Below are 24,677 nucleotides of genomic sequence, written 5' to 3'. Positions count from 1 at the left end.
TCATTGGCGACGGCCGAAAAAAGTAAGTTGCAACGGACGCACTTTGTGCGCTCATGTGGCCCTAGCCTTATTGTGGGTGGAATATGTCAGCAGGTAACTTTGAATATTTGTGGCAGATTACAATACTTGATTACAGACTAATTTGAAAAGAATATTATTTCAAAAGTTAAAGAAAACAATATCATTGCATGTTCTTTGTTGAACACTAGTCATGTTATACAAAAACCGGACAATACTGTCAGTTAGTAAAATATTATGCTTCATTTACTCAAAAAAAAAGAAACAAATTAAACATAGATTTCTAGAGTAAGAAATTGTTGGACAATAAAACGTATATAAAAAGACAACATAGGGTTAGGTATAAAGACTTGATTTCCTTGTTCCATTAGTGATAGTTTGGGATTGGATGACTGTAGTTTTTTAATTACATACTTTTTGTATCTTACGCGTGCAGTTTGTTTTGGTTATATTAGATTTTGATCGAAATAAAGTAAACATTTATTGAAAAAAACGATGTTTCATCTTGAAGAGGTGGGAATTATATTTTGATACATGAAAGTTTGGAAAAATTGGAATAGGATAGAGTGGAGAATTAATTAGAACTTGAGATGAATTTAAATCGAAGCCAGGATTAATATGATATATGATATATAAAACTTATTGAAACAGTATATGTGAGAATCATATTTAAAGTTCTCGCAATTTTTCGAAGAGGTACTCATAATATGAATTATCATTTTAGCAAAAATAACACGAAACAATACTAAGAAATGATAAGCCGGAGGAAATTAATACATACTAAAAATTATTTTTTATAGAAAATTATTTTTTATAGAGCACGAACTAATTTTAAATGTGCTGATTTACAACCTAAAAATATCAGATGAACTAAAAAAGACCTTAGTATAAAATAATATATGAATCAGGACTGATATGATTTACATATTATTATAGTTTCCTAAGTATTGTTAAGCTGATACAATAATTATTTACAACATTTTCCACAAAAACTGGAATCTTCACAATTTTATAAATATTACTACCTTAATATTAAAATGTTAATTTATTCAGAATCACTTGAATCTAAAAATATACTTGACGTTTTCCTAAGATATAAAATTATTAAGTAGTAAGTTAGGTCAAAAAAATACAACAATACTTACATATTCATAGAAAATGTACCATATTGCAAGCATTTGTCCTTGAAAATAGAGTAGAGTAGCTTTTTACAAATTAGAGCAATGTGCTTTTTGCATTCTTAGCGTTCCCATTATACATCGTAACATTCACAAACATAGTATATTGAATTCATTGTGATTGGAACATATTTCACAATCAATCCATTCAAATATAATTTTTCTCAGAGGTAAAACAATTGAATTTATTATGACGTTAGCCTCATGAATACATGGAACTTACTATGTTTGTTCCACATCTATTTCTAAAACGCCATTAGAATGATATACAACTAGTTTTAATGCAAAGTGAATTATGAAATTGTATTTATCATTATGGATACAGTTTTCTCATCAAATGGTAACATAATGGTGTGAGTAGTTTTTCTCGTGTATGAATTATGAAATGATAGAGTTTTAGTCATGATTATAATAAAAAATAGATAATACTGTAAAACACAACGAAAAAAATATATCTACCGATAAAAAAGCTCTAAAATGAACACAAATCTAGAGTAAAAATAAGGCGACTATCAACTAGCAAATTCGTCATGTGAAAGGATATTGGATTAAATTTCTAGGACAGCAAAAACTTGAACACGAGAAAGTTTTGCTAGATGTGCAAACTGTAGATACCAGATGAACTAAAAAAGATCTTAGTATAAAATAATATATGAATCAGGACTGATATGATTTACATATTATTATAGTTTCCTAAGTATTGTTAAGCTGATACAATAATTATTTACAACATTTTCCACAAAAACTGGAATCTTCACAATTTTATAAATATTACTACCTTAATATTAAAATGTTAATTTATTCAGAATCACTTGAATCTAAAAAAATACTTGACGTTTTTCTAAGATATAAAATTATTAAGTAGTAAGTTAGGTCAAAAAAATACAACAATACTTACATATTCATAGAAAATGTACCATATTGCAAGCATTTGTCCTTGAAAATAGAGTAGAGTAGCTTTTTACAAATTAGAGCAATGTGCTTTTTGCATTCTTAGCGTTCCCTTTATACATCGTAACATTCACAAACATAGTATATTGAATCCATTGTGATTGGAACATATTTCACAATCAATCCATTCAAATATAATTTTTCTCAGAGGTAAAACAATTGAATTTATTATGACGTTAGCCTCATGAATACATGGAACTTACTATGTTTGTTCCACATCTATTTCTAAAACGCCATTAGAATGATATACAACTAATTTTAATGCAAAGTGAATTATGAAATTGTATTTATCATTATGGATACAGTTTTCTCATCAAATGGTAACATAATGGTGTGAGTAGTTTTTCTCGTGTATGAATTATGAAATGATAGAGTTTTAGTCATGATTATAATAAAAAATAGATAATACTGTAAAACACAACGAAAAAAATATATCTACCGATAAAAAAGCTCTAAAATGAACACAAATCTAGAGTAAAAATAAGGCGACTATCAACTAGCAAATTCGTCATGTGAAAGGATATTGGATTAAATTTCTAGGACAGCAAAAACTTGAACACGAGAAAGTTTTGCTAGATGTGCAAACTGTAGATACCAGATAGATAAGGTCTTTGCGGGGAAAATTTAAATTTGTTCTTTAACATCTGTGATTCCTACTCCAAACACGAAAGTAATTTAATGAAGAATGGAAAATTATGGAATTTGAATTAAACTGGATGTCTTTTTATTGTTTGTAGTTTTCACTATATATTTGAAATAATTGTGTTATTATTATGTTAAGAAATTAAAACTATATTCATATTCATCAATTCTATATCAAGTTAAGTACCGGTAGTTGTTACTGGACCGTTCCGAAAAAGTCTTGCTGAGGGTGATGTTCACATGAGCAACAGGCTAGTGCGTGGGAACGAGAAGGATGATGACGATGAAAAGTGGATCTACAATTTCAGGTGGGCTCCGAACCACGGGAAAGCGATTTTCAAACTCATAATAAATTATATACAGTGGAGTCGGCTCCTCAAGTGGTCACAGGTGCCGTCTCCTAACTCATCTTCTTTTCTTTATTCTTCATTTAAAAAAATATCAATATACATAGAAAAGATAAATATACATATAAAATTGGGGGAAGAGGTATAAGGTTAACCTTGAGATAATTCACTCCCGGATTTACATGAAATGAAACACAAAATTACGTGATTGGAATAAGTAAAGAAATAAAATTCGAAAAAAAGGTCGGGTCTTCACTTTCACAAAGTGATAATTTTCCAGCGTGGTTTGGATTTTAGAACAAATTGAACGGATTCGTTTTAACCATTAAAATAAAAATTGATTTATCAAAAAACCGTGAACTGGCCTTTAACCACCCACCTCAGTGGATTCAGAATCATTAGTAAAATTTCAAGAAAATCAGTTCTGTAGTTTTGCGATTTGATGATGTGTCAAACAACATAACCTTACAAGAATGATCCAAATGCAATACATGCAGTAAACATAATTAGATTTCAATAGTTCCGATTGGCATTATTGATTGACAGTAATGTGGTTTGTTTCCAATTCTTCAAATATAATATTGATCCATCAATAGGTTGTTAGAGGATCGATAATTGGAGCGTTCGAAATACAAATTAATTTAAGTTGGTCAATATAAAAATATGATCGATTCACAAAGCACAAGACTCCAGTAGATTAAACAGCTTCAGTCCTGACCTCTTACATGACAGTTTAAAAAAATCAGCCAAGATATTGAATATAGTCCATAAAACGTATGAAAGTACCAATTTACCTCTTTTATGATAGTTAAAAGCATGGACCAAACTTTACTTGTAACGTGACTTGTGACAGTGGAACGGTTTCAGAAAGATGTTGCGGATAGTCGTCATTAATCTGGCTTACGGAGTCCACGGTTCACACGCAACGTTCTACAACTCCATAAATGAGAAATAAGCACAATTAAGTTGTGTTAACGATTTAAAGGCGTCTGATACCACTTGACGAAGTAGCACATAAGTAAAGCAAGAACTCTTATCTGAACTGAGCTTCAGTTTGGGATGAGAAATGATTGATCTACTCCAAAACGGAAAATACAAGTACATGATTTAACACCGGTTAAATACAGGTCAGATCTGTTCTGAGCTTTCGAATCAGAAAACTGATTATTCTATGCCAAGAGCTGGAAAATACACAAATACTAAATGAGTCCTAATGCAACAAATGGAAAAATAAGAACATATCACTGGTATAAACATTTTCATTGGGTAGGCATTTGTGTGCCATATAAGAGGTCAGATCTGGACCGAGCTTTCAAGTAAGAAACTGATTATATGCTAAGTACTCTAATAGCAAGTGTCTCCCCATGCAGCCAATAAGAAAAAAGGACAATTCAGTCGGATTAACATTTTAATAGCACCTGAAAGCATATAAAATTCATTCAAAGATGTGAAGCAAGAGGTCAAGTCTAGACCAAGCTTTAGTTTCGAATCTGAACCCCGACTTTTCTATGCGACGGACTGGGAAGTACACAAATCGTAGGTGTCTTCCCAGGCACCCAACAAGTAATAATGACGATTCAGTCGTGTGAGTTATAACATGAGACCTCTAAGATCTAAATTAAGAGGGAAAATCTGAATCGAGTATTAGCTGTAATTGGAAAACCGATTGTTCTATGCCAAGAGCTGAAAAGTACACAAACCGTAGATGCACCGCGATGCTAAATAATAATAAGGATTCAGTCGTGTGAATGAATTATTCTCTTAGAACATGAGACCTCCCGTTTCAAGATGCAAATTAAGAGAGCAAGTCTAAACCAAGTATTCAAGTATTATCTTAAAACGGTGTACCGATTGTTCTATGCCAAGAGCTGGAAATTACACAAACCGTAGGTGTCACCCCAAACATTCAATAAGAAATAATGACGATTCAGTCGTGTGAATGAATATATTCTCTTATATATAAAATGATACTTACGTTATAGACCTACGTTATAACATGAGACCTTCCAAGATGTAAATTAAGAGGCAAGTCTGAACCGAGTATTAAATTCAATCGGAATATCGATATCGATTGTTCTATGCGACGAGCTGGAAAGTACACAGACAGATGTACAGCGATGATAGATAATAATGACGATTCAGTCGTTTGAATGAGTATATTCGTATGAACGAATATATTCTCCTAGCTTTAGCATGAGACGTTTCACATGAGCCGAGTCACGTCCGCTTCTGCGCCCACTTGAGGTCGTCGTCACGCGGCAGACATCCGGTAGCGGCGGTGATGATCCGCTCGAGACACGGCCAGAAGCGGATGGCCTCCAGTGGCCAGTTGAGCCAGCCAGTGGTGATGCAATAGTAGGTCTCGTGAGGCGCCACGTGGTGATACCTGTGGTGACGTCGCGGCAGGATGATGTGGTGCTCTTGCAGCCACACCACCCATTTCGGCAGCCCGAAGTAGGTGTGCGACCATTTGTGGATCTAAAAAACAATAACCACACCGTTAATTTTTTATAAGGTAAGGAATACAATATAATATGATTCATATTTATAGTGAGAGATTTACGTTATAGTCAGCACCTGATTGAGATAACCTTCACTAACAATCAGCTTTAATGAATGTTAAAGAAGGTGTTCCAATATATAATATAATAAAAGAGTTGAGCTTCACGGCTTTAACGTAAGAACTAATCGTGTTACTGATATATCTAGATGTCGGTTCAAAAAGAAACATTGAAACACTGGCATATTAGTGTTGCGTGATTTTCCTTTGGGATGCAACAAGCTGCCTCTCAATGTAGGTGATTTGTCATTGAATGTTTTCAAAATAAAATTCTATCAGTGGTTGAAAGAAATTCATCCTATTCTATAAATGATCTCTTATCTAGAGGCTTCGATATAGACTAAATGTTATTACTGAATATATTGTGTAACTGTTTCACCTGACGGTGTGCTCTGTGCTGTGATTGTTATTGCATATTGAAAAAATATTTTGTTGTTTTAAACACTGACATTAAGACAATATTATTGGTGAAAATAACCGATTTAGTTTTCAACAGTGAACTGTGAATTTTTTCAACTGTGTCCGTTGAAAATAGGTGCTTGACACCCGAAAGTACTCCAGTCATATACAGAAAATAAACGGAATGATTTATTTCCACCAATAATTGGCTGCATGTCGGTGTAAAAAACAACAAAATAGTGTTAATGAATCGTAGTTCAGAATGGATCAAGGAACCACCATCTTGTAATTGCATTTTTTGACGAAACTCTATGTTTGTTAACAAACTCTCGAGTCAATGAAACATAATATATTATTAATATTATCAGCTTGTCTCTAATTAAGATTGTTTTTTGGTATTTCTAAATTATTTCTTTAATATGTGAATATTTCCTATTTTAGTGATAATAATGTGACATTTTTCTCCTATGTTTGGTTCTGAAGCATCTAAATTTAAAAATCATTTTTGTGAAAATAAAAAGTGAACAACTACAAGACTTAACCTATTTCGGACTATGTGTACCTTATCTAAATTTGGGAGAGGAATAGCACAAGTTTGCACATCATTTTTGATGATGTACTTATTGTATGAATCAATAAAGAATAAAGAATTGGACAAAGCAGACAACTCTATCCTTTTCTTCCAACTCAACACCATTCCCAGATTGTTTGTAGACGATGTAGGAATATGATGAACTACCAGAATATTTAATCTTTACCTAATATTTACTTCATCTCAATTTTTATGAGCATTTATTATTATTTGATAATGGATAAATATATTGCCTTGCCGGATATCTGAGATGGCATTGATCATTAATAACAAGAATCAACAATTTCATTTTCTAATCAATTAACTATTTAATTAGGAGCCGCTGGCCGTCACTCAACGCACAATAATGAAAACTATTCTGAAAAAAGAATCCAGGTATCCCACGTTGCTGCTATTCTCGGAGTTCCCTTTGCTCAATCTAAGACAGTTATTTATTAAAACAATTCTCACATATATAAGGAAACATATAATAAACCTATTTGCTAATATACAACACAATTATCAAACACGACTCAGGAACAACCATGGATATTCAACACCTAGATTAATGCATGGAATAGAACTCAAATCACCATACTACCTAGCTCAAATTATCTATAGGAATTTGCCGGACGTCATCAGGGAGGCTGAGGATTGCAGTGACGTGGTGTATAAAAGTAGGTTGGTCGGGTGGCTTTTTGGCATAGGCTGGATTGGAACTGAGGAACTGCTCCATTCACCGTACATGTAGTATAACTTACCTGCTCAATTTAATTGAAATATAACTTTTTCACTTCATTGCTGGTCTTAGGTTCCCTTGCTCTTCCACTTGTAATCAACTCTGCTCTGCTATTGATAACATTTTTTTTTTGAATAAACTATAAACAGCAGTTACATTTACTTATATAGGTTGCATAAAACATAAAGTTAATAGTACATAGCACAGATAAAACTACATGTTACTCTATTTTCATGCAAGAACTCTCCCCCATTCACAGACTTAGGCCTATAGTCTTCTTGGGGGAATTCCACGCCTTCTGTATACTAACATTAATGTAATAATGTATCATTTTCGGTCGATACGTACGTAGCTATTTATCGGTCTATCATTATCTATTAAAATTGATGTATTTTATTCATAATTGAAATTATGTAATTTTACATTTTTTTGTAATGCAATGTGGAAAATACATTGATCTAATTTGATATTAAAAAACTATTTATATTTGGGAGAGGAGTATTAGAGGATTCGCCTGGTTTTCCTGTTAAAAAATAATTTCAACAATAAGTGATTTTGTTCAAATGGATAATAAATTAATATCAAATCGGATTTACCTTGATAAGTTGAATCACAGCTATCTACTATATATGAGGCGGTGGAAATGAGAAATGGCAACAAAGCCTTCCTATCATTTCCGTTGTCTTTATAAGGTGAATCTTACTATAGTTGACTATAGTTACTTGTAATTCAAGGTTGGCGGATTATCTTATCATTCTGCATTCACAGGTTCACAGGATATGCACCGTGATAAACATACTAGTTCAAATATGACGCCACTTAACAGGAAACAACAAAGTGATACGGCTGTTTTACATAATTTTATTGAAGTTTTTTAGGTTTTTGAAAAGCATGAGCTACTTTTGGAGTAGACCTTGTTTTGCACTAGTTGTATGGTAGGTAGTACTACACTTATCAAGTTTCAGATGCTTACTCTGTACTGTATGTAATATTTCTAATCAATTTGGTTTTTCAATAGGCCTACATCTAAATTCAAAATTTATCGTTTGTGAGTGTTTGCCCTGAAAATTGGACTCAAAATTATTGAGTGAAAGAAACATAACATACTTTTTGGACAAGAATATGTATCAAAATCAGCGTGAGATACAGTTTTGGGCTGGGGTAATTGTTCCTCCACCAATCATTTCAATAAATTGCTGTATACAATTGGATCAATAAATGAAAATGACTACTTGATAAATTAATATCACACAGAATAAAATAACTAGTACCCTTTATTGACCCTTGATAATGGGATGAATACCCTCAAACAGGTCGTGCTGACAAAGAAAATAAAAGGGTACTAGTTATAAAATTAATATGAATATACCAGACCAGGTCCAACTTTGTTCGTTTCGCTATGAGTTGAGGATAAGGACCATACCATATTTTCAGGCACCAACCCAGTCAGCCAATCATAGAGCTTCCTGCCCTGCCGACTCTTAAAACGCCTGAAAAACGCTTAATATGGTCTGGCCCTAATTCACAAACAAGCTTCAGATGCAGTGCTGTCTACAATCTATTAATTGAACGAGCATAGCTTTTTGAAGAGTTACTACTTTTGACTTGAGTCACTGCCCGTTTGTGGGTAGGTATATTCGACGAAAACTGTCGAATGCTGCCATTAATCACATTCAAATTATCAAGACATATTCTTTGAACCATTATACAAATCGAGTTCGGTATGTTGACCTACGGAATTAACTCACTCCTTCATCCTGTTTGAGTGCATAAGAAAAAGTGTGCAGTAGTTCATCATTTAAAATCACAAATCAGGTGTCAGTTGGAATTGTCAATGAGGTGTTGGTTGTCATTTCATTGCATGAAATGATGTTGCTTTTTTGTTACTTTTTGTGGTGTTTTTCACTTGGATCTATATCTTAAAATCAAGGTGTTTTAATATTTATTTTGTTTTGTTTTTATTGCTTAATATGATTTATATTACATTGATATGTGAATATTGTTATATTGAAATTAATTTTTGCTTGTATTTGTTTGTTCTATTGTTTCGTAAAATTGGTGTAGTACCGTTGGAAGTTGACTCAATGCAACTTGAACTATTTCTCTTGACTTCACTTAGCTTTCAATAGAGCAGCTGACAGAATACCAGCGGCATTTTGAGCGAGTTCTCCAGCGCGGTAGACTCACTCGCCAATACCTTTAAATGGATTTGTTTGGTTTGTACTGATCCCCGATAAAAACTCAACTTGAATTGTACAACTAAACATGTTGTTACTTTATGTAATACATAAGTGTCACATTATGATTGAAAACATGTTATTTTTAGTACAAGAATTTATGTGTTGATTGGAAAAGTTGCAGATTCCACTTGTGCCTCACCTGATTCGTTAGCGCCACAAAAATGCACAGCAGAAAAATGTAGCACTTCCAACTGAAGCTGTCCTGTATCTGCTGATTGGACGACGTTATGAACACGTAGGTCATCTGTGCGAGGAACGGAATGGTCACCATGAAGTTGTCGCCATTCGTCTCCACAAAGTCGTGCCTTGTTATCGACGTCGGATCAATGTGGTGCTCCCTGAATGGCCGCAGATAGTTCTGCAAAAACACAAAATTAATAATAAATCACAGAGACGAGGAGGTTCGGAACAGGCAATGGTGCCTTAAACGTGAAAGGAAGAAGAAGAAGAAGTAGTAGGAGAAGACACAGCTCTGCAAATAGAACTTGACAACATTACTAAACAAACAAAGCAAGGGATATATTTGTGAATCTATAAAGGTACCTAATAATAAAGAATTCATGATTGTATATTGATGAATGAGCTGTTCTGTTACAGTCAATGTAAACAATAGAATTGATTCGGTTTGATATGAATGGTTCGGAAAAGAGTAGCCTACCTATAGTGGGATTAACGTTAGGTATAAAGAAGTATTTCGCGTTTTCAAGAAATTACGTTATAAAGAAGTATTTCACATTATTAAGAAATTACGTTACAAAGGAGTATTTCTCGTTATTGAGAAATTACGTTATTATATACTCGTTTGTAAATATAGTGGGATTCGTGTTCTAGAGTCAGCATCTGATTAACATTGATTTTCTATCCTTGTCAATCATTAGATAAAGACGATGTCTCCATCTTTCTCTAGCTCTGCACCGTTGCCAAATCGTTTGTAGGCTGTGAAGGAAGAAATATAATGAACTATCAAAATATTTCAATCAAACATTTCATATAGCCTACCGGTATCTCAATTATGAGAATGTATTATTACATCATGAGAATATATATTTTTTCTTGGTGAATATAATATATTTAAGAGATTAAGTTGGAATATATCATTCAGTAGCCTCGTATATAAAGTAGTAGTTTGAAAAATATACGTAGTAGTTTGGTAATACTACCTTTTTAGGTCCACGCACAGGTTTTACCTTGTAGGCTACTCCTTAAACATAGATGGACATAAAATATATACTGCAGTTTTGGGAGTATTTTTATATATTTAATAGTATTTTTCTTGTATTATTTTTAGATGTCATATTATATTATTATAATTGTGTATGTTTTTTGAGAAATAAATTTGAATTTAAAAAAGAATTCTCTGGGTACCGTACATCCGGTTGCTTTGACTTACTTGAGTCTGACGTTTCGTCAGAGTAGTATAGTTTCTGTATAATTTTCAGTTTATGGAAAAGTTAATATGTTTGAGATATTATCATTGTTAACAAGAATCAACAATTAATATTATATCAGATAATATACTGAGAAGGTTTGAATCACAGCTATCTATGGAAAGCGGTGATAAAAATAAATAGAATAATATAGATATTACTAGGAAAATTTATTTCGCATGTGCACATTCATTATTCCAATATATTACAGAGGTGTGGGGTGCTGCTTTCCATTCTCATGTAAAAAAACTTTTTATCTTACAAAAGCACATGGTAAGAGAGGCTCTGGGAAGACCACGAATTTACTCAAGAAGAGAAATTTTCCTAGAATTAAAGGTTCCAACTCTAAGACAGACTTACATTAAAAGTGTAATTCTGTACTTGAATAAACATAACAATTTATTTACCACTCACACAACTCCCTACAACATTCGTGCAAATAACACAAATAGATTTAACATACACTTCAAAAAACTCACTATATGCAGACATCAACTTCCGTACTATTGTAATTACTTGATAACAAAATACCAATAGGCTTTGATTACAGAAATGCAACCGAATCATTACTCTCAGATATACAGAGTTGGGTTAATAGGAACATTTTCTTTAGGCTGACTTAGCCCGAAAACTAAGTTTTATTTCAGTAGGAACGACCGTTACCATGTCTCCGAATTCGCTTTTTTGTCATATTCATAATGATCGAATAGCTTGGATCTTCATCATCTCCTCTGTTGCCTTTCTCAGTACCGAGAAATCTTTTGTCACCATTTATTTCCATCTAACAATTTCTCACATCTGCATCTATTGCTGATTTTCTTTCTTTTTATTTTTTTCTTTCGTTTTCCTTTTCTTTTAATCTATTAAGCGTTACATGGAAAGTTATAGTTTTCTTTTCTCTTCAATATCTTCCTTCTCTGACCTTGCTTAGGATTTTTCTTTGGTATTATTATTATTATTATCATTCATATATAGATATATTATACTTATTAATAAAACAAAATAAATATTAAGTTTTTTAATAAATAAAGGGTGCTACAAGTTTTATTTTGTTTTATTAATTTAAAAGCAGCCCATTTCAATAAGTGTTTTATTATACTTATTATTATTTTATTATAGGCTACTTCTTGTACTGTTACTCATTCCCCACACACAGATCCGTCTATGTGGGGAAAATATTCACAAATTTGGTTTTAGATAGGTTGTCTATGTAAATGTATCTTGTGCTTTGTATTGTGAATTGAATAGATAAAATAGAATAAATTGAATTGAAAAAAAGAATAAACTACTATCCTATCATTTCCACTGATTTCATGAAGTTGGTCTTATTATCTTGGAATCAGTAGGATAACAAATTACTGTATTCAAATACCAAACCTTCAACATTGAGTTTCTACGTACTTTTTGTAGGGTTTCAAATTATTATTTATCAAATCAAAACAGTTCAGTTCTACTTCAAAACCAAACATTCAATAGTTCAACAAAAGTGAGAATAAGAAAGTACTACTACAATAAACTGGTGAAAAGCCACCAAAGACTACAACAAAATTCACTTTCAGCTGCCAGCATAGGTTGAATGGAAAGGATTGATGTTATTTATACCCCGTTTATTGACAGTTTATATAGCCCAGAATGCTGACAGTTTGAAGAGAATCTTCTGATAATATTAGTGGAGGTTGAAGTGTGCAGACATATACAGTACATGTCACTCCCTCCCCCCTTCTACTGCAGACTTCTTGACAAGAGACTCATGCACTGAAGAAAAGGTTCCACAATGTAGCCTCTTTGTTATCATCAATTCACTGATGTATTTCACAGAGGTTGATGACTGCGCCTGATCATCAATCATCGATGACTATCAATGAATTTTGATGGCAGGGCGGGTTGAATGAATTGGAATAATTGGGTGAATGAATTTATAGAATGAACGATTGAGTGAATGGATGTCAATAAACGATTCGTTTGAATCTTTCTTCTACATTGACGAGAAGGCATATCATGAGTGAAAAATTTATGAGAGCAATGATTCAATGATAGTGTGATTTTGAATCATTGTGGTGGAGAGATAGTGAGGTGAAGAGGACAGTGTGCTTTTGATAGTATTAGTAATTTATAGTTTGCTGTAATATCGTCAGTGTAAGTTGTTTATAGTGTGTTTTTGAATCATTGTGGTGTAGAGATAGTGAGGTGAAGAGGACAGTGTGCTTTTGATGGCATTAGTAATTTATAGTTTGCTAACACTCTTGTTTATAGTGTTAGAAAATTGAAGTTGTAGTACTCAAGAGTCAAGTATTGAAAACAAGCAGAGTACGTGCACATATGCAGGGTAAATAAATATGTAGACAGAGACCGCTCAGCGGCTAGAACATTCTTAGGAAGATATAGCATCTATATTCTTTCAAGACCGCTGAAACTAGAAACGCCTAATGTCGCTCTCTGCATAGCCGTAATCTTATCAAGCTACTATTACGTTTGATTAAGATAAATAATAATAATATCGAGTGACCGGCTGGCTCAGGTCTGGTGTCAGAGTTTTCAGGTCGCAACTGATCAATTTCAGGGCCTCAATTAAGATGTAATTCACACATGCTTCTTAATCTGGTTCAAACGTGAAAGCTCAACATGTCCTTATTGTCAGGATACTCACAAAAAGAATGAAACCACAAACGTAGTCAAAAAAGATTTTCTCACAAATTATTGAACAATTTTAGATTATATTGAATACCAGATTGTTCATGAAATGATTTAAGAGCATCAAATGATAATTAATTGAAAGTATTGAATTGAATCATCATCTCGAAATACGCTATAACAATGTTTGAGAAATGAGAACCGTCTAAAATGTAATTATTTTCCCCTTCCATGATGTATGAAAAAACCAGAGACTACAAATTGTAGAGTTCTCGAAGTCAAAACTACAAATTTTAGAGGTCAAAGATAAGCAAGCGCTCAATTTTACCAAGGATTATATCGAGCGGACCGAAATAGATTGTTTAACTACGAATTATATATGGGTTTTCAAGGGACCGAGCTTCCATTACGAATTATAGAGGATTACGAATGATAGAGGTTCAACTGTATATCGAAATATCATTCTTGGAAGATGCACACTTGTTTTATCAAGAGGAAGGAGGAAGAAGAATGTGGCTGATAGCCATACTGAAAAGACTTCACACAGTGAATGGTGTTCTACATTTCAACGTTACTTACTTTTGAAAATTACAAAAAAACTGATATTCGTTGTTTAAAAACAGAATTAGTGGCAACTCATAATAATTTTATTCAACACTTTTAAGTGGAAAATCATTAATTGAAGTAGGGATATTGTTTTGATGCAGTCTAATCTAATGCCAGGATTGAAACAACTTGTGAAACGACAAATTTCCAAGGACGGTAACCCCAGAATCACACATGAGCATGTGATCAATATAACTGAAACTTACATTAGCCTGTTCATGCCACCCTAACACGGAGTCACGCCGTCATTGTTGAAAGACCCTTGTAAAGTTAGCCAATACCATTGTGCGACTACATAATTAAAATGCAAGTATCGTGAGATTCATTGTAAACTGTCCTTATAAGAAACACCAATTCTACCCATACAACTAATGAAGACTGAAAGTGAATCTAACCAGACAAAACACACAGAGCTAAGCGAGCGACACATACTTTGTTCGAATTAGCTGTCGCCTTATTATGTAGTAGAACTATATTTTCTCTATGATGATTATCACCAAGGATCCAAGAATACATTCTAGGTACATTGATTCTTACTTTACCTATGACAACTCTACCTAATTATTGGGATTGTATGATACCATAGATAAAAGATAACATGAGATTATACTATCTTTTCTCTATGACACTCACTTCACCTATGACAACTGTACCTAGTTCAACAAGAAGAAACATGGAGTTCTCACAGGTGAGAGTAATGAATGAAGAATGAACCAGAAGGAATGGCATGTTGATTCTCACTTTACCTATGACAACTCTACCTAATTCACCAAGAAGACGTTGGTTATGGCGGTTGGTTATGCTCGACAATAATTAACCTTCATTCAACTGCAACAAATACTGGAATCGATCTCACAAATGTGGGTAATGGAGGAAGCATGTTGATACCAGCTACAACTAATCTAATTCAACAAGAATATGGAATCAGGTTATGCTCGATAATGAACTTTTATTCCACTTTAACAAATATTGAAATATTGAATTGTATGATACCATAGAGAAAATATGGTATAATATTGTACTATGTTTTCTCTATGATGATTCTCACTTTACCTATGACAACTTTACCTATTATTGAGATTGAATGATACCATAGAGAAAAGATAGCATAAAATTTCACTATCTTTTCTCTATGATGATTCTCACTTTACCTAGTTATTGGAATTGTATGATACCATAAAGGAAATATAGCATAAGATTATAGTATATTTTTTCTATGATAATTCTCACTTTACCTATGGCAACTTTACCTAGTTATTGGAATTGTATGATACCATAGAGGAAAGATAGCATAAAATTATAGTATCTTTTTTCTATGATAATTCTCACTTTACCTATGAAAACTCTACCTAATTATAGGAATTGTATGATACAATAGGGAAACGACAGCATAGAAATATACTATATTTTCTCTATGATGATTCTTACTTTACCTACTTATTGGAATTGTATAATATCATAAGATTATACTATCGTTTCTCTATGATGATATCTCACGTTAACTGTGATTCAAACACATGAAGTTTGATTATGCTCGACAGTAAACCTTCATTCAACTGCAACAAAAATTGGAATCGATCCCACAAGTGTGGGTACCTCAATGAACCACCATCTGAGAGTAACAAATACTGTAATGGCATGTTGATACTCATTTTACCTATGACAACAACTGTACCTAATTCACCAAGAAGACATGTGGAGTTTGGCTATGCTCGAAAATGAACCTTCATTTGGGAGCAACAAATATTGTGATGGCATGTTGATACTCACTTTACCTATGACAGGGATATCGATGGTCCCCCAGGTGTCGGCCATCCAATGCACAAGGCCTGAGCCGAAGTCGGCCGACACTATGCCGCAGAACGCCGACATGAGCACTGTGCTGATGTTGGTCAGTCGGATGTGGTACAGCATGAACAGGCTGTTGATCACAATAAGCGTCAGGCACACACTCACACTCACACATTCTTGGATTCTCTTCCCTGCAAACATCAAACCATTCATGATTCATTTGGATACTATCAATATTGATTACTACAATGGTCAGGAAAAGCATTATCAATATTATCAATATTGCTTATTACAATGATCAGGAAACCCATTTTCTTTGCCACTGTACAACTACAAAATGATACAAGATATTGATCACTTATAATTAAACTGATTAGAATTGATTATAGGCGGTCAATAATTGACCGAATAATAATAATTGAACATTAATCTATGGAATAAATATGGTGGTCTGATATTACATTTAAAAATCGAATAAATAACTCCATTGAACTGAAAAAGAAGAATTTTTGAAGTTCTCTATTAGATGCTGGCTACTTATTATGAATTCAATTCAATCCCAATTATTCTGACATCCATTTTATTGAAACGTCTGGTTGAATTATACGACATGAGGTGAGTATGATGATTCTAGTTGAAAGAATATGTTTTAAAGGATAAATAGATTAATCCTAATTATTGTGTCATCCAACTGAAGTGTTGAATTGAATTTCATGACATAAATAAGATATTCAAATATAGTTAACACAAAAACATTAAACTCAGAGACAAATAGAAAGTAATAAAATGCTTTCAAGGATCAATTAGACATCAAATGAGGTTTTCCCTGAAAAAACAAAACAATCCAATTAATAAAAATTGATAAAACATTTTTAGTTTTCAATCATGAAACAATTCAAGATATTCTGCCTCTTTTTCTACATAATAAGAATGGATAAATATTTATAATATTTCAATACTGAGAGGGAGAAAGATATTTTCAAAATAGTTGAAATTTCTGATGGGTAATGCTAAATAATGCGACATCCAATTCAATTTTTCATGAATTTAATAATAAAAATTGACGAGCATATTGAGTTGAAAAGAATGCACTGACATTTAATCAGGCAAGTAGATAGTGGAATTAGCAATTTGGTAATGGGTTGATTAAAACTTGAAGCAAAGGTCAGTCATAGCATACAGCAGCAATTATTTCCATGCTATTAATTCCAAAATATTTTTCAATGACAAGTGAATTTTCCATGAGCGAAAAGTAGACCAAACCTCCTCATGCACACAGCAAATAAGCAAAGAGCTGTGAATCATGATAAATGTTCTATTCTTTCTATTAGAAAAGGTAATCCTTAAATAATGTTGGAATAGTCAATTATAAAATTTTTATAGAACATCCTTTTTTATTCATAGTTTTGTCTTATTATTTGTGATATTGGAAACAGGTTGTTTGATAGCTTATCATGGTAAAAGAGCAATTATGTTCTGACCACAGTATTTCATTAAACAAACTAGAATTAAAACTGTTATTGAGCATAATTTAACACTTCCCATGCATGGCTTTCAATGCTGATATCTGTCTGTGAATTACCGTACCAATAAAGCTACCACTAATGCGTTTCGCATTACATAACATATAGGGTACGTTAACGACTTGAATTCAGTTGGGAATGAATACAACTGAATCCACACATACAGTGATTACCTTTTTATTCAATAGGACAAGTTTATCAAACAAGACTAAATAGTTTGTACAAATTAGAAGACTGATAGCTTTTCACTTTAAGAGTTAAAATGTAGTTGTTGCATAACAAATAGCTGTGTTCAACCTCTTTTATAAGTTACAATGACACAGTTTGTATATCAGAGCTTGACACAATCCTGGTCCTTTGAGGAGTGAATTCCAAATTATTCAAGATTGGAAAGTACTACAGCACTACTTGTGACGATTGGTTGGGTACCTAAACATATAACCTAATATATATTATTGAATTTAAAAATACACAAAGTTCAATAAGCATGATTATAAGGTACTAGCTGGCCCGGCGAACTTCGTACCACCAAATAGTTTAATGCATCTCATGACAAACTTTAGCTGGATGCACAACTGAGGAGGCGCGATGCGGAATTTTATTTATTTAGATAATTTACCAACTGCAAAATAAATAATTCACTAAAAATCAATTAATTCTGAACAACGAAGAGAGCACAATTATTCGAAACAAAGTAATGTCTTTAGAGCATGTAAGTCTTTAACCTGAGGCCGCACTGCGCCACTGCTGGATGGTTACACACAGAACAGTCATTTTGTTTTCAGTCGGGGCGTTTAGAATAAAATATATATGGGTGGTTATGAAGCAGCACACACTCTTGTCTACTATCTAGGCTGTTGTATGACGCAATGATTATAACAGCTGATTTTTATTTCTGTGTATGGCCAGCTCACAAATCTTCTCCCATAAGGATTACATGTACACTTTGAAGGACCGTAGGAAAGAGTCCTGGAGTCGGATTGAAAATTTGATAGTCCATAAACCTGGTCCTGAACATAACGGCAAAACTAAAAAAATCATCAAATTCGGTGCATACATAAAAAAGTTATTGAATGTCAAAATTTAAGGCTAGATTTTTATTCATATAGATAGATTATTGAGGTGTTGAGTGTTTCATAAGAAACAAGATAATAATTCTAATTTCCTTCCAAGATCAAAGTATGTGATTGTCACTCTGGAATTTCAGAAGGAATGAGCATAAATAGTATTTGTAGCAAAATGAAATTCTATGCATTTATTAACTTATTTCCCCCGATACCACCTACATGTTTGTCTCTCAGACTGAATTTGATTTTATATGCTGACCTGAAATACTGTATTTCATAATTATATCATGTTTTGTTTTCACAATTTTTAAGAACCAATATTTTTGTCGAATAGTATTATGTTTACGTTTATGCTCATGTTATGAATTACTTCATTTATCAAGTTTTATTTTAAAATGTTTGCTTAATTTTTGTTTTTCATGTTAGTAAATTTTATTGATTTGGCAATAAATTTTATTATTTATTCGAAAAAGGTTAAGTGAGTAGGCCTAAGTTTCAATCTTGATTATCAAAATAAATCAATCAAATCACTACAATAATTATGAATTAGGCCAAGGCTACACAATTTTGATCAATTAATTAATATTTTTATCAGATCTTCAGAATCAAACTCATTTTTGTTTTCAACCATTTTTTGGTATTTTTAATCTAAAGCTATTTAATAAATAAAATCATTGATTCAAATTAGTTAGCACAGAACAGAACTTTCCAAAATACCAATAGATGAGTTCACACAGTGTAGTACTGCAATGCCAAAGGATAACTTATTTGGATTTAATGAAACAGGTACACTACCGTACTCAACCCTAATGAATCAACAAGTGGTAAGGGTGATAGTAAAGAAAAGTAAGGGTGCACGCCTACCGTGTTACTAAACTGGCAATGAATGAAAAAATACATTTAGTTATGAAGAACTATCTTTATTACATAGGATGCAAGTACATCAAGTTTTTAAACAATAATCTATCAATTTGTAATAAAATTTAAGTTAAACTTACTGTAAACAACACGCAAATTTCAGTTTGAATGTATTGACTAAACTTGAATTGAAACGTTTTTAATCGGTAGCATGTTATTACCGCATTACCACAAAAAGAGATAAGATACAGTAATTGGTTTTTTATCTGTGGTATTATGCCTACAGGGGAATTGATTTTTTCAACGTGTGTAATTTAAACTGTCAATTCTGTTTTTACTTCAGCCCGAAATAGCACCCCTTGACGACTATATGGGTTGACGTTCCAAGTTAAATAGCTTTCACGACCTACACCTAAGTTTCAAAGTGTGTCAAGTAAAAAAAGCTAATTAAGTACAGTGAAGTATTATTCGTGATAACAACTGTATGTGAATAGGTTATGTTACAATGTATACATAACCTATAAATACGATGGCTTATAAACAAAACTGTATCAGAGATAATGTGTCAGAGATAAAATATTGTATTATGAATAATTATTAAAAAATCTTGTGTAAATAGTTGTATTAAAGCTTTAAAGGCTGGAAATTTTATAATCATTACCTCTGCTATAAAGATTTGCAAGTTCTTGCGCTCCTTTGTGATTAGGGCCCCAGCGTGGTCTCAAAGTTTCTTCAGCTGTTGCCGAAGAATTGGCGTTGGGATCATCCTCAAGCATAGAGTTTTGCAGAATTTCTTCATCACTTTTCACCGGCATCAGAAAATTGGACGCCATGGCACAAAATACTAAACTAAACCAAACAGATGTCCTTTTGATCTGTTTTTGATATTACGACATCACAGCCATAAAAAACCTACTTCAGCACTAGTCACAAACATTTTTCACAATCACACGACATGAGGATGGAACTGAAAAGAACTTGACTAGATAACAGTTGATTTAATCCAGATGAAAATCTACACTGAACTTAACACAGGACACGTTATCCGCATAGTGTTATTGGTTTCTCAACACACCCAAAAGTTCCAAAGGCGCTTGAAACTGGTAACGGTTGGATAATTTAGGTTACGGTACTTTGCACACATAAATATTTTGGACGTTCAATCGCTAAAAACTAAGAAACAGTGAAATTTTGCGGGAATTCGTGTAGCACTTGAGATATTGTTTCAAACTTTGACACGAATTGCCACAGTTCGACATGTTTGCTTGTTAAGCACCGCAGTCGGACTAAACTCGGAAAGATTGAGCAATGCTGAATGCTGGTTTGGTAGGGCAAGTCTGAACCGACGATGCGCAACTCCTGTCTCTTGTCTCTGCGCAGATTGCAAAGTCAAAGCGAGAGCAAAACTTTCCTCTCTCTATAACTATACACTTCACTCTCTATATACCATTCCAATTCCTATTCCTATATCGATAGATAAATCTCTTTTCTACTACTACCACCTCTTGCCGTTTTTTTTCTGGTCACAATGTCGTAACACTCAAAACTTCCGAAAATAAGGCGTCGCCTGTGTCAGTCTAGCAAGACAAAATTCGTTCAAATTTTTTCATTGCCATCATTTACAAACAAAGTATTTTAAACTGCTGTATTAGTTTTGTCAACAAGGTGTGGAATAGCTTTGTTGTTGTGTAATTGACAGATGACCAAAGTAATTTTTCATCAAGTTTAACGAGCGTTTCATGACAAAATGTTGATTTTCTTCACCAAACGTCTAATTGATAAGCCGCCATCATTTTCAAGGATTTTTGATGAAATCTATCAATTTATCTATCTCGTGATGCCTAAATATATTTCTAAAACATACTGGTAAATAATAAAGGATAATTTAGCAAAAGCAAGAGCATTGGAACCCGCAACGAAGTATTTTGATCAGTGGGGTGCAAAAGATAATGAACATTTGGAGGCTCTGACGAGTTTGGAATTCCCCCCAGCTAAAGAGGGATTCTCCCCTGGAAATTTGAAAATAAAAATCTATTCTGCCTTTGAGAAATACAACAATTACAATTCACAATAAATATTTCAGAACTATATACTGACAGCAATATTGTATAAAGTTTGCCAGTTTGAAATTCTTCTCGTATACCGTACATTTTATGATACTTGGTGCCGGTTGCACAAAAGCCCGTTAAATTTTAACCGTGATTTCCACGAGAACCAATCAGAGAAGCCGTCTTATCAGAAAGGCCTTCTCTGATTGGCTCTCGTGAAATTAATTACGGTTAAAATTTAACCGGCTTTTGTGCGACCGGCACTTAGAGGTTATGTTGTTATAAACACGCGTATTTATACTGCTCAGTTTGACTAATTGAATCTACTAAATAAAAGTGGAATATTGTATACTGCGGTAATATTATTATATAAAGAGGATATGCAATTTTTTATTTATCCCCTTTTTCAACTAAAACCCACTGCGGGCACAAGAGAGAAAAGCGAGGAATATGCCATTTGCGTTACGTTAATGTACTTGCTAAAAAAAGTCTAACAAGTCATAGGGTTATTTCACGTCTCAGTAGAATAATATCTATATTATCCATGTCCCTGTCCCTATTTGCCTCAATCTAAGTATAGAACATTTTTGTTCGAAAACTACCTACATTGTAATTTTTACTCGCTTTATATTTCTTATAGCTTTGTAATAATATAGTATAGCTTTGTAGTTGCTGCCAACCAGCCCTACGGCTGTTAACCCAAGAGAGAGAGAGCTTTGTAATTTTGATTTACATGAATTCCAATCGTTCACTAAATTTTGATAACTACTTCACCTCGCTGTTGTTAAGCAGGTCAGGTAATGTGTTTTAAGCATTCGGAAACGTCCACTCAAAAGTGAATGCACTTGAGATACGGTACCGTGTTCTAGATTGCACAAACATTCAAGGTCCTCTGCAACAATGATTCATAAAACTGGCGATTACAGAGTGTAGACTACTATAGGCTAGTCTTTTGGAGAACAAAGATTGGCTAATTTTGTGGGCGGCCACGTTAATGTGGGTGAGTAATCTTTATAAAAGAATCATGCTTTCTGAGTGCCTCTCATAACACACCCCACTCCAATATTCTACGGTTTTGCTATTTGTTGATTTTTCCTTTCAGTCACCAGACAGAATTTGCTTTTGATACTTTCCGATCAATCAAACATCGATCAGAAGTCATCATAATAGTTCACTGAACCGGTAGGAAAAATAACTCGAAGACCAGCTCGGTAAATAACTTGTCAAATTGCAACAGTGGAGTCTCTGTTGCTTTCTCAGAACAAACAATACCTCCCTCTGAAATAATAATTATTGTATTGTATATTAATAGATAAAAACGTAGCTTTGTTCAATATCCACAACCACAATCGCTTAATACGCAGTAGGCTACTTATTTTATCAATAATTAAGTCAGAATCAATATGCAACTGAAAGTGATTTTTCATGACACTAAATTAAATACCGTACATAATAATAGAAAATAATTCTTGTTATATTATGAGTCAAACTAATTGCGTTTAGTTTTAAAATATTGCAAAAGTACTAGCTATATGCTATAATTACACATTCAGTATCTCTAGTTAATAATTAATTAGTGATACGTTATATACAGTACAAACATAACATAATTTTTAATAATTATAAATCGATGATCAGCTCATTGACAATAAATGCAATTCTTGGAGTAGGTTATCCAAGTTTCCAATTTTTATCAAGAGAATTCCGAAACTGCTACAATCACTCGTCACAAACCTCGTTATTTCGTTGAATTTTAAACTGCATTGACGACTTACAAACTTAAATATTCATATAATATTCACCCACTGACTGAAGTAAATTTTGTCATATCTTTCAGCCTTTTAAACTATTATAGGGCTATAGACCTAAATACTATGTATCAGTAAAGTATTCAATTGGTCAATACATATAATATTATGACTACCGCTACTGTATTTTAGTCGTCAATACTGTATAGGATTGTTGAGGTTCTTCGACTTTAAAAGTAGGCTATCATTGAAAATAATTCAAATGTGTCAATTTTGCTTTCTATATCAAAACATTTTTACCAGTACTCACAATTTACTCCGTCTACGGCTTTAGCTTCTAGGCCAGTCGGAAGCCTTTTTCTCACTGGGATATTTGATAAATCTTCATTAACTGCCATGCTTTTCAAAAAAGTAATTTAATTATTTTACTTTATAACTAATAATTTTAAACCATTTTCCAATGAAAATTTCATGGCGAGGCCGAATCAAGTAATTTTTTGTAAATAAAAACATTTGAACTCTGATAAACATCTGTTAGGTAACTTACGTGAAAGAGATAAGAGAGTGCATTGATAATGACAAGAGTGCAATCAAATAAGAAAACTCATAATAAATCCAATCAAATTCTATTTGCATTCATTGCTGCATTTATAAAGATACCTATAGAGCACCTACTTAAAGTGCTTTTAAGATATTTTTCTCAATTCGCATTAGAGGTAGAAGATATATAAATGGAATTCATTATCTTCGAGATTCTTCCAATTCCTTTGGTAGTAAACATTGTGAACATCTTTGCAAGTCTGATTTCTGATTTATAACAACATTTTCCATTGATATAGCGGCTTACACAGGCATATTATAGTGCCTGGAGGAAATGCATTCAGTCTTTACTATTTGTTAGATGAGTTTAAAAAAATTATATTGTTGAGTTTCTTACGTTTGAACCTCAATGTTTCTTGTCCTTGCCTATAACAAAATACAGTCAATACACATGGAAAAGTAGCTTGTGAGTAAAGCTTTATCTTTACGTAAAAGTTTCTCTAACTCAACATTTTACTTCAAATTGGCCAGTATTTTTTGTTAAACAACCAATAGTGCAATACTAATATTTTGCAAGGTTATTAGACAAGAAAGTCACGTTTAGCTAATAAGTTTTGATCTGAGAATCGTTACTATTAGTTGCTTGTTTCTTAAAGAGTAAGATTAATGAGTTATTTTGAGGATCTGCAATGAATTCAAAATTTTTTGAACTCTGTTCGATAACATTATCTGTAACATTAGTAACATATTAACATCAAATCTCTATCGAACTCTGTAGCTTCGATCATAACAG

The 24,677-nt window shown here is 32.9% G+C and overlaps 1 protein-coding gene across 2 annotated transcripts; it reads right to left on the bottom strand.

The window, feature by feature from the left end:
* Nucleotides 1-2,707: 2,707 nt before the first annotated feature.
* LOC111054838 (plasmanylethanolamine desaturase) lies at nt 2,708-23,909 on the bottom strand. 2 transcript variants are annotated; one of them, XM_022341950.2, is made up of 4 exons: nt 23,655-23,909; nt 16,080-16,291; nt 9,785-10,003; nt 2,708-5,614 (listed from the first exon to the last, which is right to left on the bottom strand). In XM_022341950.2, the coding sequence occupies exons 1-4, from the start codon at nt 23,740-23,742 to the stop codon at nt 5,354-5,356; spliced, it is 780 nt and encodes a 259-aa protein (XP_022197642.2). In that variant the 5' UTR covers nt 23,743-23,909; the 3' UTR covers nt 2,708-5,353. The 2 variants fall into 2 exon arrangements, with proteins under 2 accessions (XP_022197642.2, XP_022197641.2); XM_022341949.2 differs by lacking the exon at nt 23,655-23,909 and adding an exon at nt 20,210-20,856.
* Between the last annotated feature and the right edge of the window lie 768 nt (nt 23,910-24,677).

Source organism: Nilaparvata lugens, chromosome 3, assembly GCF_014356525.2.
Source record: "Nilaparvata lugens isolate BPH chromosome 3, ASM1435652v1, whole genome shotgun sequence".
NCBI classification, from domain to species: domain Eukaryota; kingdom Metazoa; phylum Arthropoda; class Insecta; order Hemiptera; family Delphacidae; genus Nilaparvata; species Nilaparvata lugens.
Note: the sequence above shows the minus strand (reverse complement) of the source record. Positions and strands in the feature narration are given on the sequence as shown.